The following is a 13,439-nucleotide window of genomic DNA, read 5'->3' as shown; positions in this document are numbered from 1 at the left end:
GCGTCTTCGCGAAAGTGATTACAAGTCAATGAGCGGTCCAATTAAACAGAGTAAATAATGAGCAAAAACCTGTGGTCACGATAAGCAAACTAGAGAACTGTTAAAACAACGTGAGGCGTATTTCGTATATACAAACGGGTGTACGAGAACACTGTGAGCACGTGACCGAGCACGCTGTTACAGCGTGCGCGGACCGTGAGACTGTATCCGGTCGTTTTACGTGAGCCGACTTATTATATTGTTCAAAATAGTTATTTCCGCACTCCTAGATGAGCAATGCCGCTTGACTACTGGTCAATTCACCATGAGCACAATGAGAGAACAAACGAAAAATACAAAGAGAATTCTAGAGCCGAGTGTACACTATAACGTCCGAAACAAGAAGAAGGATTAGAACCGGCGAATGCCCCATGTGGCACGAATCATCGATAAATTACCGGTCTGTAACGTGGTGCCACCACGTAATTACGCGCGACACTAAATAAAAGTGCGCTCTCGTTGAGCGGGCCCGTTAAATCGCGAACAGGTTACATTTAAATATCTAAAATTTATGTGTGAATGTAAAAAAATGTAAAATATTTTAGCTGTTTTTTAGAAAAAATTAAAATATAAGCATTTTTGTTTACTATATTTCTTTCGTACGACAAATCGTTTTCAAGATAATAAATTTATAAGTGTAGAAACTATTACATTTCAAAATATTATTTTGATGTATGTTTCAAAACAGCAACAAAATTGAGAGTTATAACATTTTTTACACATAGATTTTGAGGTGTAGAAAACAAATCTATAAGTTTAAATTTGTCATCGCATAAGTAACAAAGTTATAAATTTTTGAAAATTGCTAATTATGAAGGAAGTATTTTTCTACTTTGCTCTTGCACGTGTACATTGTTTACGCATACATTTTTTAATTTTTAATTTAGACGCGCACACATAATCTACGCACACCAATGTATTTAGTTTAACAGTTGTGGAGATTCCCATGGGGGGTTGGAATCTAACGTTAATTATTAAATTTATAACAATCACAATTATAAATTATTAACGTTGGATTTCAGCTACCCTGGGGGCCTCCACGACTGTTAAACTAGAGATATTGGTTTATGCAGCTTATGTGTATGTGTCAAAATTTTAAGAATATCAAATGTTGTAACCCGAACTTCGTTACAACGAGATAATAAGTAATTCGGCACAATACTTCGCAACATAAATTAGGTGATGCTACACCAGCAATCTATTTTTAATTAAAGAAAACAAAAACAAACAATAAATAAGAATGAATAGAAAAAAGAACGGTTGCAAGACCTTATTGCCGAAATCGCTGAGGTTGTATTGGCCGAGTGACCGAGTTACGGCCATGCAACTTGCTGACGCTGAAGGTTCAGCGTCGTAGTGAAATACCCGCGAGTTGTCGCCGCGGGCAGTCGATAATTATCATTCACTCATAACGTGAGACCGATCGCGTACCAGACCCGATAGCACCTCGCGTAGATGAAGTAGCGCGTTGACTTAGTGTCACGAAACAAAAGGAGTGTAGGAAATAATAACTAAATATGAAACTTTGTAAACGAACTAAAGTAGATATATTTCTAAAGTATTCAACTGGTGCGACCTTACTTTGCCCTCTGCCTCGACGGTCCCCGAAAACTCAAATAGATATATTATTAAAATACATCAACTGGTGCGACCTTACTTCGCTCCCTGCCTCGACGGTCCCCGAAAGACGGACCCCGTGCACCGGCCGCGGTGCAACAAAAGTGGTGACAGCGATAGGATCCGCCCTCTAAGAAGCTCAGCGCCGCTCACTCCTCCGGGAATGGGATAAATACCTCTGCAACAAAGAAACAAAAAAGAGCAAATTGTTAAACAAAAGTATCATCACAATACGGTCAGTCAGGAAAAACTGAAAAATTTAAATCAGCGATAAACTAGACATCCGACATCCGGAGCGATGAAGCAAACCAGACAAGCTGTCGACAAACTACAAAGAAGAGCAGCCAAGCAGCGAGACAGAGAGGACAATAAGCAGCCAAGCAGATTAGCGAGGCACATACAAAACGACTGAAACAGCATCTACGCAGCTCAGTAGCGCGACAAGAAGAGCAACAAAGCAGTCCACAGCCCGAGTATAACGCAAGCAGCGTGAGGAAGCAACGAGGACAGCAAGTAAGCAGCAAACCGTATAGCCGATTATACATGTTAATTACAGCGTTAATGTAAGTCCAAATTATACTGAATTGTAACCGACCGGTCTATGTCGGATAGCAAACTAGACGTACATCACCGCATCGCGAATTGCTCGTGGTTTCATAGCCAAACCGGACAACGAGCACTGCAACCGACCACCGTACAACCTTTGCAAAACGCCGTAAACGCGTTACACGACATAAGAGATAGAATGCGTCGCACGTTAAGAAACGATGACGACTTTCGCGACGAGGAGTCCGTACACGGGGGTTAAACGTCGTGCGACAATTGTGGGGTGGGGGTGGAAGGAGTTAACGCGTGGTGTGATAAATTTGTCGCGCGGTGTTAACCTCCCGTTCTCTCCCTAAGGCCCACCCGCTCTCACCTGCCGCACCCGACTCATTACGTGCTCCGCGTCAATTCGTCAAAATTCAGTAATTTCTTACTCGATAACGGTTATGAATTTTACTAAATGATATCTGACTTTTCGATTTATATTCCCGATATCTATCTATAGTTACCGGGAAGGAAACCTTAAATCAAACACCCTGTAGAGTGTTACGTCAACTAATGATCAAGATTCTTTGTATTTTTCCTAACGCTTTAGAATTGCTTCGCTGTTGGCTTTTTAGCTTTATTGAGTCAAAAGTCCGTTATTTTTTAACATATGCATCAGCATATGTTCGTGACTTTCTTCGAGCTGTGCGTGCCTTATGTTCGCTTTGTGTACGAATCAATTTGCAGCTGGCTTAGAATTAAATCTCTTTACTTATCAATTTATTATCTTAAAAACAATTTGTTTTACAAAAAAAATGTAGATAAAAACTGCTTCAGTAAAAATAGAGGTTTCCGGAAAAAAACTGCGTTAAGGGATAGCGTTGTGTCGACGTTTCGCAAACATTGATCAGCTGATTAATTAAATACTATAATTAGTCGGTAACACACACTGTCCCTCTCCTTCCTCACTATGGAGGAAGAGAAAAAAAGGTATACAAGGATCACCTAATAACAAGTAATTTCAGTATCGGAGCTTCTGCCCTTATGATGCAAATTACAATGTTTTGTGAAACTTTGGCACAACGCTGTCTTTCAACGCAGCTTTACTCCGAAAACCTTCATTTCTACTGAAGCCAGTAGCCGCAAAAACCTAAAAATTAGATTAAAAAATGTTTATTTTTAAATTTTTTTAATAAATTGTAAAAATATTTTACATTTTTTTATTTTTACACGTAAACTTTGCATATTTAAATATATCTCTCCTCTTCTTCAAAAACTGTCTTTAGAAATTTGTATAAGTGTAAGCGCTAAATAATAAAAACAATTTTGATATGTAAATATATCAATTTTCGTAAAATTTAAAGTTGAAGTTTAGACAGTAGATAAAAAAAGGGTGTATCGAATTTTACTTATTTAGACGCCGCGATGATGTTATCGCGATCGTGGCCGGATCGTCCCGATCAAGAAGGCGGATGATAAGCCCTTCGATAAGGATGACTCACGCGGGTACCGTGTGATCGAGCACGTGCTCGTGAGAAATGAGTTGCACCTTGATTATTTCAAAGAGATTGTACAATGTTCTTGGCACTAAGTTTCACGCTTTGAGTTCTCGCTTCACAATTGAGTAATTATCACCATGCACAATTATATTAATTAGCACGGGCCAAGTACTTGAGAAGCTGCTGATCTACTGAGCACGAGGTTCAACACGCCGCGTGCAGATCTGTGAGTTTTCTTGAGTTGCACACGGTTGATTGTCTGTAATTCTATTGTCTGATGAGTGATTACAAGAGACAAAGTCGATGGTTGAACTTGATAAGTAAAATTAGTGAGAACTTGATTGCAAACTGCACACGCGAAACACACGAAGCACATACAGTGAATTCAAAACGATGATTAGACAGAAAGGCCACGCAAGCCATTATTGCCTTTGAGAATCGCAGGTGACAATCGAACGCGTAATCGATATCGATCCGGAACGATCGGTCACGAGGTGTTGCTCCGCAGAGGGCCTATTTCAAACTATTTGTAAAAATTCTAACAAAGGGTCTACAAAATAAGTAATTTTTTTGCCCGTTTTTCGGTCCTCGATTTAGAAATCAATTCCAAAGCGAGATCTGAAAAACGGGCAAAAAATCTACTTATTTTGCAGGCTCTCGGGTGGTTCCAATTTTGACCTTCAATATTTCAGGAACCAGACGTATGCTTAAAGTAAAACTTTTTTAAAATAATGTCTTATTATAAGTGATCATATAATATATAAATTTATTTGAAAATTAAGAACGGAAAAATGGGTGAACTTTTTCTTAGCAACTTTGGGGAACTCTAGTTCAAAAGGTGGGCATTTTTGGACGCATGTTGATATGAAAAAGTTTTTATTTTAGTTCGTAGATTTTTCCCTCAAATTTTTTTGCATAAATTCTGAGACACCTTGTATGTATAATACAGTTATTTTTGAATTTATTCTAACATTACACAAAATTCGTGACGATAATCACATCAAACTATAATAACATTTGAAATTGTTTATTTAAATAGGGGGTATCATTATCCTTGAAAATTCAATGTGTATTTTTAGCAACCAGTGCATTAATAGAAGTGTTTATGTATTCATGGCCAGCAGAACATTTAATTTATGTAGTAAGTTAATTATTCGTTTAAAAAATATCGTTTGTACATAATTTGTTTTATTTATTACAAATATATATCTCAGAGTACCAATATAGCACAAGCAGTTTTTGAAACAAATTGGTATAAGGAATCAGAATATATTCGGAAGAATTTACAGATGATTATATTAAGAAGCCAAAAACCAGTATTTGTTGTATTGCCATGCGGTTTGCCATCATTGTCTTTGCGTTATTACGCGTCGGTGAGATAATAACAACAATTTTAATTATTATTAACATTATTTCTAAAAAATATGTATTAGATGTTTAGTTATTAACATATGCAATTATTTAATATTAAATTTTTAGTTTTTAAACAGAAAGGAAAAAATGTATAAATGTTATAAAAACAAAAATATCTCAAATTTAATTAAGTACAACAATACTTAATGGCTAAGTATTGTAATTATTATAAAATAAAATACAAAGTTTTTAATTTACGTAAATTTATGGAATCCTAAACTTTCCTATTTTACCACCTATTTCTAAAAGTATAAAATGTATTTTCCCTTGCGGGGTACACTGCGGACTTTTTCTAGGTTTACAATTTTAATTAAACTCAAAACTAACCTAAATCTAATCATAAAAATAACGCAAAATAAACAAAAAACATCTAATCTAAACTTAAGTCTACTCTATAATTTATACGCAATAATCAATAATCTCCACTTATAATATACTATAATACATGGACAGTCGTTCAACAGCTCTTTAGCAATTGTAACCATAAAATATAACGACATAAAAATTTAACATAAAATCCCAAAATTAACAAAAGGTCTGTTAATTTAATTAATGCGTGGATAGGTATTTTATTGTACACACTGTTTTTGTACACAACACTCACTTTATTGTTAATTAATAAAAGCCTTTTACATGAGAAGCACTTATTGTGCGTAATGGCGATCGTTCTCCTCCTTGCGCGGGGCGTAACTCCCACGGGATGACGTTAATTATTAATTTTTTGGCGAGCGATCATTGATTTCAATGCTCGGATGAGCGTTCTTTATTGTAAATACTTCTTATCGTCGAGGATAATGTACAGTTTGGTTTTACGTAATGACTTGAACCTTCCTTTTATACGGCTATCACGACGTGGCACGACGTTCTCTGACAATGACGAGAGAAGACATGACCTTCTTGAGAAATATGGCTCGGATATTACGAAGCGCATGCCCGAGCGGAGGGGCCGAGCCTGGATTGGCACGAGCGATCGCCTGGGACCAATGATGCGTGCAGCGCTCTTTATTGGTTCCCAGTAACTCAAGCGGCGTATAAGAACGTGAGATGGGCTCACGCATCATGCCGCGCGCGCGAAAGACTGCGATTCAAATGCGTCAATGTATTAACCCGGTGGCGAATCCCTAACACTTATTTTTATTTAGGATTGTAACGAGGCCTGTTTTACCTCGCGGTTTTCGGTGTCGGATTACCGACCTAATTTGCGTACCGACTTGCGGAAAATTTGGCGGTACCGGCGAGATAACGAGCCATCGCGTCGGTGCGGTTGGTCTGGTAACGGGCCTGTTTGCGGGTCTCGGGACAGTCTTATGGAGGCCAAAGACCACGATCCATCGAGTTTTTCCGCCCTTTTGGAAGTGCACGACGACGAAGACGTGCGTGTAAGCCGACACCGGCTCAGAAGAATATCATTAATTTTCTGCCCGCGAGGGAAGACTCATTAATTTTCCCCCCACGCGGATCCATCGATTTTCTGCCTATCATCGATTTTCCGCTCAGCGGGATCGATCACGTCGAGGGAGTGTGGCCGACGAGGGACGGAGTACCGTACCGTGAGTGCCCGTTCTGTGACGGAGGGCCAGAATTTTCTCGATCACGGTAATTAATTTATTTTCGAATACAGGTTCCAGCCAGGGGCTGGACTTGGACCGAACAAGAGAAATTTGAGGGGAGCAGGTGACCGTGCAAGCGGCACGCACTCAGCACGTGATCGCGCCGTGGGATCATACTGGCACGGGGACCGCAACGTGGGATCATATTGGCACGGGAACCGCAACGTGCAGAATTGCGGACGGCGACAACGGTCATTGCCGCGCCGTAGGATCATACCGGGAATATCCTGGTGCTTGAAGCCATCGAGGGAAAGTTGCTGTGCTTCGTGGGACGGTATTCGCAGCGTCGAGGGACATCGCGTCGCAGCAGCGTGCGGCGAGTACTGTAAGACTTTGCGTGTGGGGAGCCTCGGGGTACGGGGGGGAATCTTGTGTTGAATTCGCGCGTGCCGCGGCACGATTCGCGTGCGTGATAGGAAGAGTTTTGGTTTCTCGGATTGTAAATTTTCGTATCGGGAATTGTATTGCCGTTTTCTTTGTATAGAGCGCCGCGAGGCCTGTACAGTATAGAGTTGCGTTCCGAGCGTTTTCGGCATTCCATAGAGTATTTATTTTTGTGTGCGTTTAGAAATTAGTTGCATTGCGTGTAAATACAGTTTGCGTTCTTTTGATTATTTTACGTCACGATAGGCATTGCGAGCCTTCTGTGATACCGAAAGTGCGTCTTGTAAATTCGTTGCGTCGTGTAGTTTATAGTAGCGTCGTTTTTGTGACCCAACGGACAGCGACATTTCGGGACTTATCTCTGAAATCGCGTTGTGACAATTCTACCAGCGTCGTATTTTGTAACCCAACGGGCAGCGACGACTAAAGTCCGGTACCGTATAGAACAACATTTTGTGCTAAGTGAGCGAGCCGTGGAAAAATTGTTTAGAGTCGCGGGTTCATCCCCGTTTATAAATTTCGGTAAGTTTTCTTTTCTGTAAATTTTCTCTTTTGATTTTATTAAACTTAGCACAGGATCATTGTTCGAGAAAAAAGAAGCAAATTTAATACATCGACTTAGCGAGTCAGTGCCGTGTCGATCATGCCGCACTCGCGTGCCGATCAGCTGGCTTCGTCACTAGCACGCTGCGTCAATATTTTCAGCGCGACGCTCTGTACGTCGAGTCGACCTGTTTTAATAAATATTACTTTTGATATGCTGACAAAATTCGTCTAGAATGATCGAGATCGTTCTATCGTGACGTATTTTCGGTGCCAGCATATTCCGGTAATTTCTAGAAGGTCTGCTAGTATAAAAGAAGCGGCGTTTTTCTACGCGAACACAGTCGAATCTAAAGTATCGTGCGGATTTTCCGAGTCTTGTATTTCGCTCTGTCACTTGATAATTACTCGACGCGTCGAGCATTCTAAAAGCATCGGTGCTTTAAATTTGTCGCGTGCGGCACGAGTCCGTTTTTGCGGCATTGTCGCGCATTATAAAAACATTTTTTGTACAGTGTGAGATAAATACATTCTGACTTTATTTCAAACACGTCTTTTCATACAATCATTAACTGATCATCTGCTCAAGAACGCGACTTTTTAACGACTGACGATCAAACGACCGATTCTCCAAGTCATTTGATTCTTGGGTCTTTTTTTGAAGAGACTTTTTTTGTGTCTTTATTTACTTTTTAGTAATGATTATCTTATTCTAAGTTAGTCACGTATACTGCTAAGAAGTGTTGATCCTAACATCCTGTTATATTTCTTAGTATAAATTTATCTTACTACTTATATTTCAAGAAAGACAAAATAAAATAAACCTAGATACATAATGTTAAATCAAGAACTAATAACCATTCTAGATTTTAAGCTTTCGTGGCTATTGACTTTTGTAGTAATTGAGGTTTCCGGAAGAAAGTCGCATTAAGAGACAGCGTTATGCCTAAACTATAAACCATACCCACACATCATACAATAGTTCACAGAACTAATAATACTACTCTTTTTATCAACCGTACAAAAAAGCGAGAGAAAACCATACAAACATTTATTTCTGCACCCTTCTACACTCATTCTATAAACCTCCACTTTCCCCGCATTTCTCACTTTTCCTTATTCACGCGTCTATTCAGTCCCTTTTCTTTCCTTTTTAAATATCACTTCCTCTAACAGTTTCATGCATCTTTTTTTTTTTTTTTTTGTTACTTCTAACCATTATCTCTTCCACAACTTGTGCATTTTTGCCTTGCATACTCCTATTTCTTCTCTCCATCTCCTCATACTCTGCATTTCCTTCTATCTTCTTCTTCCCAATACTTACATCCCCTCATCATATACCCCGGCACGCACCTCTCAACTCCCAAAACTCATTTCAACTTATTCTGTAATCTTACTACCTCTACCCTTTTTTTTATCCCCACACTTCTACCCCAGAACTAAATACTAAACACACTAATCTGTCAAATAATTACTTTTTTTTCTCCAATCTACCAAATCTTCTCTTCCTTATTCCTCACACTTTCCATATCACCCTCTCCCCCCTCCCCCGCCGTGCATGTTTTAATTACACACGATGGCATTTTCAGTTTTTATATTATAATATTTTTATACTAAGTTTGACAATTTAAAGCGTTTATATTTGAAAGTTATTTTTGAAGTAGTACTATTCTCCAATAGATAGCAGTTCTAATGGCGTCGAACAAGATGGCCGAAAGTGAACCCCTCTTCCTCACCAAGGCTTTTACCTCCTGCCCTATTGGATCTCTTCTTTAACTCCATGGATTTGTCTCAAAGATGCACGGCTGCTCGAAGTACCGTTTTCTTTGTTCTCTTATCTGCCTTTATGACAAATATCTTAAATGAGTACTAGCTTTTTAAAATTTAGGCACGTATTAGAAATATAAATTTACTCAGATCCTAACACTTATCTCTCTTTTTTTCCTTTTTCTTTTTCTTCATCTTTTCCTTTATTTTTATCTCAACCTTACAGCTTTACTTTTCTTCTCATGTTCCTTCTATCTTTATCTTTTCTTTTTTTCACTATATGTATCTACTTCTTTTTCCATTACGCTACTCCTCTTTTCTTTCTATGTCCTACACACTCAATGCCCAACTCTAATTTGTCTACGACTTCCAGCTATCTTTAAAAATCTTTCTTTACTATCCTTCCTTTCACCTCTCTTGTCCCTTAACCCCTCTTTTTTCTCTTATTGGCATTTTTTCTCCAGTTTTTCCTTTTTTTTTCTACTTTTCTACCCTACTTGACCCTTCGCTAAACAACACTTTCTCTATCTCAATTTTCATCCATATAACATTCACTCTTATTATCGGAAACTGTTTTCCAATTGGCAGAACAAAATTACAAATACTTTTACATAATTAGAGTACGTACTTAAATAAATATCGGCTGAGTCAGTTTGATATTAAAATGGAAAAAAAAAAAAATTAGAAATTGTATTCATTTACAAAACATTTGGTTACTATAGAGGTTACGTTGCTTAAGCGTAGTTACCGGCAATAATGGCCTTACTCACTGCGACGACGGCAGCTAACGCGCGTGAGCTAGCGTGGTGTGCGTCAGGCCCATGGACGTAAGAATATATGGACGGAGTCTAAAATTCGGAACCTGCCTAATTCGCGGTAAGGGGGGTGTAGTACTATCTCTTTCTACAATAGGACACCGTCGTGTGTTTCCGCCGAATATTCGATGGTTCCCGAAAGGCTAAAAATGCAATTCTACGTTTACTAACTTCGGCTAAGTTCGTTACAAAGTCGATAGTAACCGACGGTGTCCACTTGTAAAAAGAGACACTAAGCTCATTCCCCTTACCGCAAATTTGCCAAACCCCTTGCTCATCCACTTACTTTAGACTCCGTCCATATATTCTTACGTCCATGGTCAGGCCCCACAGCGGAGCGCGTAAGTGAGCCGTGGAGCGTCGAAAAAAGCGAGAGGACGGGGGAGAGGAGATGGGGCCTGACGCACACCACGTTAGTACAAACATAAATTTAATCGCACTTTGCTAGACATAAAACAAAGTAAATGACATAAGTCAAACTACAATTAAAATGGACTACGATTGTTGCCGCAAAACTAAATCATCCTAAATTATAATTCTAAACAAAAGTCACGACAATCAGTTTTTAAAAGGAAATTTTGATCGGTTATTTAATTTTTATATTGGAGAATCGAATTTTTTGTCTTTTCTTTTTTTTAACGCTTGTAATTGATATCACTAATTTTTCTGAGATACATTTAAAAAAAAATTTTTGATTTATTTATACGATATCTTTATTATTTACTATTTTGCCTAAAGTTCGTACACTTAACGTTTTTCTTTTTCTATCACATCAACAAAAAAACTGTTAAACTGAATTGAAAACTTGTTTCGTGTTCCTCACGCTACTGACATCTCCAACACATTCGCATTTTGAAACTGTACTTTTCGAGATTGATGAACTCATATTTCAACCATAAAATTATTTTATTATGGCGGAATGGAAAACTCTTTTTTTTCAATGTTGCGTTTAGACCCGTTAGGAAACGGAAAGAATGAGACTAGGTGAACAGAGTTTAATATTTTTAACAATATTCAAGTACTGATGAGCCGAATGCATTGGAAGAGCTCGGAGAAAGGTCAATGTCTCAGAGATACTGTGAGGCTTATCGAGCCGTGCAAAAGGTGGCTCTGATTTAGGTAAAAAACGAACCGGTTTTGTTACCTGGGATAGAGCCGGTGCGATTTATAACTGGAAAACGAAAATGATTTGAGTCAAGTTTTCTTAATAGAAAATTTACCAAAATGTATTTAATTATATATTTTTACAAATAAGCTTCCTAAAAATATTTCTCAAAGGGAGTGTAAGTGTTTGCTCGTGTACAATTATTTGGTAATTACTTTTTACAATTTTAACAAAATATATATTTAGGTATAATTTGTGTAATGGTTATCGGGAAAAGAATCGGTGATAGACAAACTCAGGAACTAAATATGGTCTTTTTAAATAAGGTAAAAAAACAAGAAAGATTTCTTCGTTAGAGGAAATACAAAAAAAGAATTGCAGGAATTCTTAAGAAAGTGATTTGGGGCCCGTAGAGTAGAATATGGTAAACGGTGAAGAGGGGAATTGTGGAAAATGCGAATTACTTGTTCGGCAGTCGGTGGCGAAGAGAGAGATAAAATAGAGAAAGAAGGCAATTGTGGATGGGAAGGCCGACAGTTTTCACATTTACATGGAACAGTAAGATCGATAGAAAAAGTAGCTTATCCTGAATGTCCCTACGAAGTACAAGACAAGATTGCTTGTGCACAATTTATTTCTGCGCTGTTAGATGGTAGGGTTAGGAGAACTCTCCAACTAGAAGGGATTTCTTCGCTTAAAAAGACGATCGAGAGATCGAAGGTGATTAAAACAATTTTTGGGGAGTCTTTTGACAGAAGAACGCCAAATTTTCAGGGGCGTACAAGTTCTTTTCGGAATTTTAATTCCTCCTGTTCGGAAAAGTCCAGGGGGGACGTTAAGGAAAGCGGAGAGAAGGGGGGAAGTTCGGCATATTTTAGAAAGAATAGGAATAATAAATCTTTTCGGCAAACGAAGAGAAAGGCTTGAGGAGAATGTTAGCTTTGTGGGAAGCCGGGACACTTCCAAAATCAGTGCCCTACCCGTAAGGAAAATTCGGGGTAGTTGACTTCTTCGGAAAGAGGCCGGCTGAGGGAAAGAGGACCCCGAAGGAGTTCTTTTCCAGAAGAATCGGCTGTTCTTCGCACGATTTTTGTTTTCCTGAAAAAGTTAATGGAAAGAAGTGTAATTTTAGAGTTGACACGGGCTCTGATATTACTATTTTGAGTTCTAAGTTTTTCGGGAAAGAGAACTCGGCTTTACGATCACTTAGAAAGGGGTTAAGTTTTCGTTATTCTACAGGAGAAGATGTTTCTATTAGAGGAGAGGCTAAAGTTTTTGTGGAGGTAGGAAAGTTTGCTTTTGAAATGAGCATGTTTGTAGCAAAGATTTCGGACGATTGTCTTCTTGAAACAGATTTTCTGGAAAAGATTGGTTTTTCTAAAATCTTTGACAAAGCTTTCAGTTCTCGTCAGGATTCTTTGAAAGTTGCCAGAATTAAACAGACTTCCGGGGTAAATTCTTCTTTTCTTCAGAAGCTTTTTGAAGAAAGCTTAACGGAATTGAATGATGACCAGAAGAAAGTAGCTTCTTCATTCTTTAGAGAATTCCAGGGAATATTTTCGGAAGAGATAGTTACAGGAAATAGCGAATCAGTTAAACATAGGATCGATGTAGCGGACGCTCTTCCGATCAAACAGGTTTCTCGTCGGGTTCCTTTTCAAATGCGGGACAAAGTTGATGGAATTATTGTAAACATGAAAAGCCGTGGGGTAATTGAGGAATCACACAGTCCCTGGATTTCTCCAGCTGTCTTAGTTAAAAAGAAGGACGGAACAATTAGATTTTGTGTCGATTACAGAAAAGTTAACACGATGACAGTTAAAAATTCTTTTCCTCTTCCGAGAATAGATGATATTTTAAATCGTTTGGCTGGGAATTCCTGGTTTGCTACTCTTGATCTTAAGAGTAGGTATTGGCAAATCAGAATGGATCCGAGAGACAAGGAGAAAACGGCTTTCTCCGTGGGAAAGAGACTTTGGCAATTCACTGTCATGCCCTTTAGTCTCACAAATGCCCCGGCAACTTTTGAACGGTTCATGGAAGGGGTCTTGGAAGGGCTTCTTTCTAAGAGCTGTTTTGTGTATTTAGATGATGTAATAGTTTTCGGAAAAAGTTT

General features: G+C 38.6%; 1 protein-coding gene across 1 annotated transcript in view; it reads left to right on the top strand.

Annotated features, from left to right (window-relative positions):
* LOC139102148 (odorant receptor 49b-like) overlaps positions 1 to 13,439 on the top strand; it is a 57,849-nt gene that overhangs the window by 9,575 nt on the left and 34,835 nt on the right. The window contains exons 4-5 of the mRNA XM_070655862.1: positions 4,726 to 4,827; positions 4,901 to 5,059. Of these exons, the coding sequence (XP_070511963.1) occupies positions 4,726 to 4,827; positions 4,901 to 5,059 (261 nt within the window). The remainder of the gene's footprint in view (positions 1 to 4,725; positions 4,828 to 4,900; positions 5,060 to 13,439) is intronic.

The sequence above is a fragment of the Cardiocondyla obscurior genome, linkage group LG04 (assembly GCF_019399895.1).
Source record: "Cardiocondyla obscurior isolate alpha-2009 linkage group LG04, Cobs3.1, whole genome shotgun sequence".
NCBI classification, from domain to species: domain Eukaryota; kingdom Metazoa; phylum Arthropoda; class Insecta; order Hymenoptera; family Formicidae; genus Cardiocondyla; species Cardiocondyla obscurior.
The sequence above is the reverse complement of the archived record's forward strand: the minus strand, read 5'-3'. Positions and strand labels throughout refer to the sequence as shown.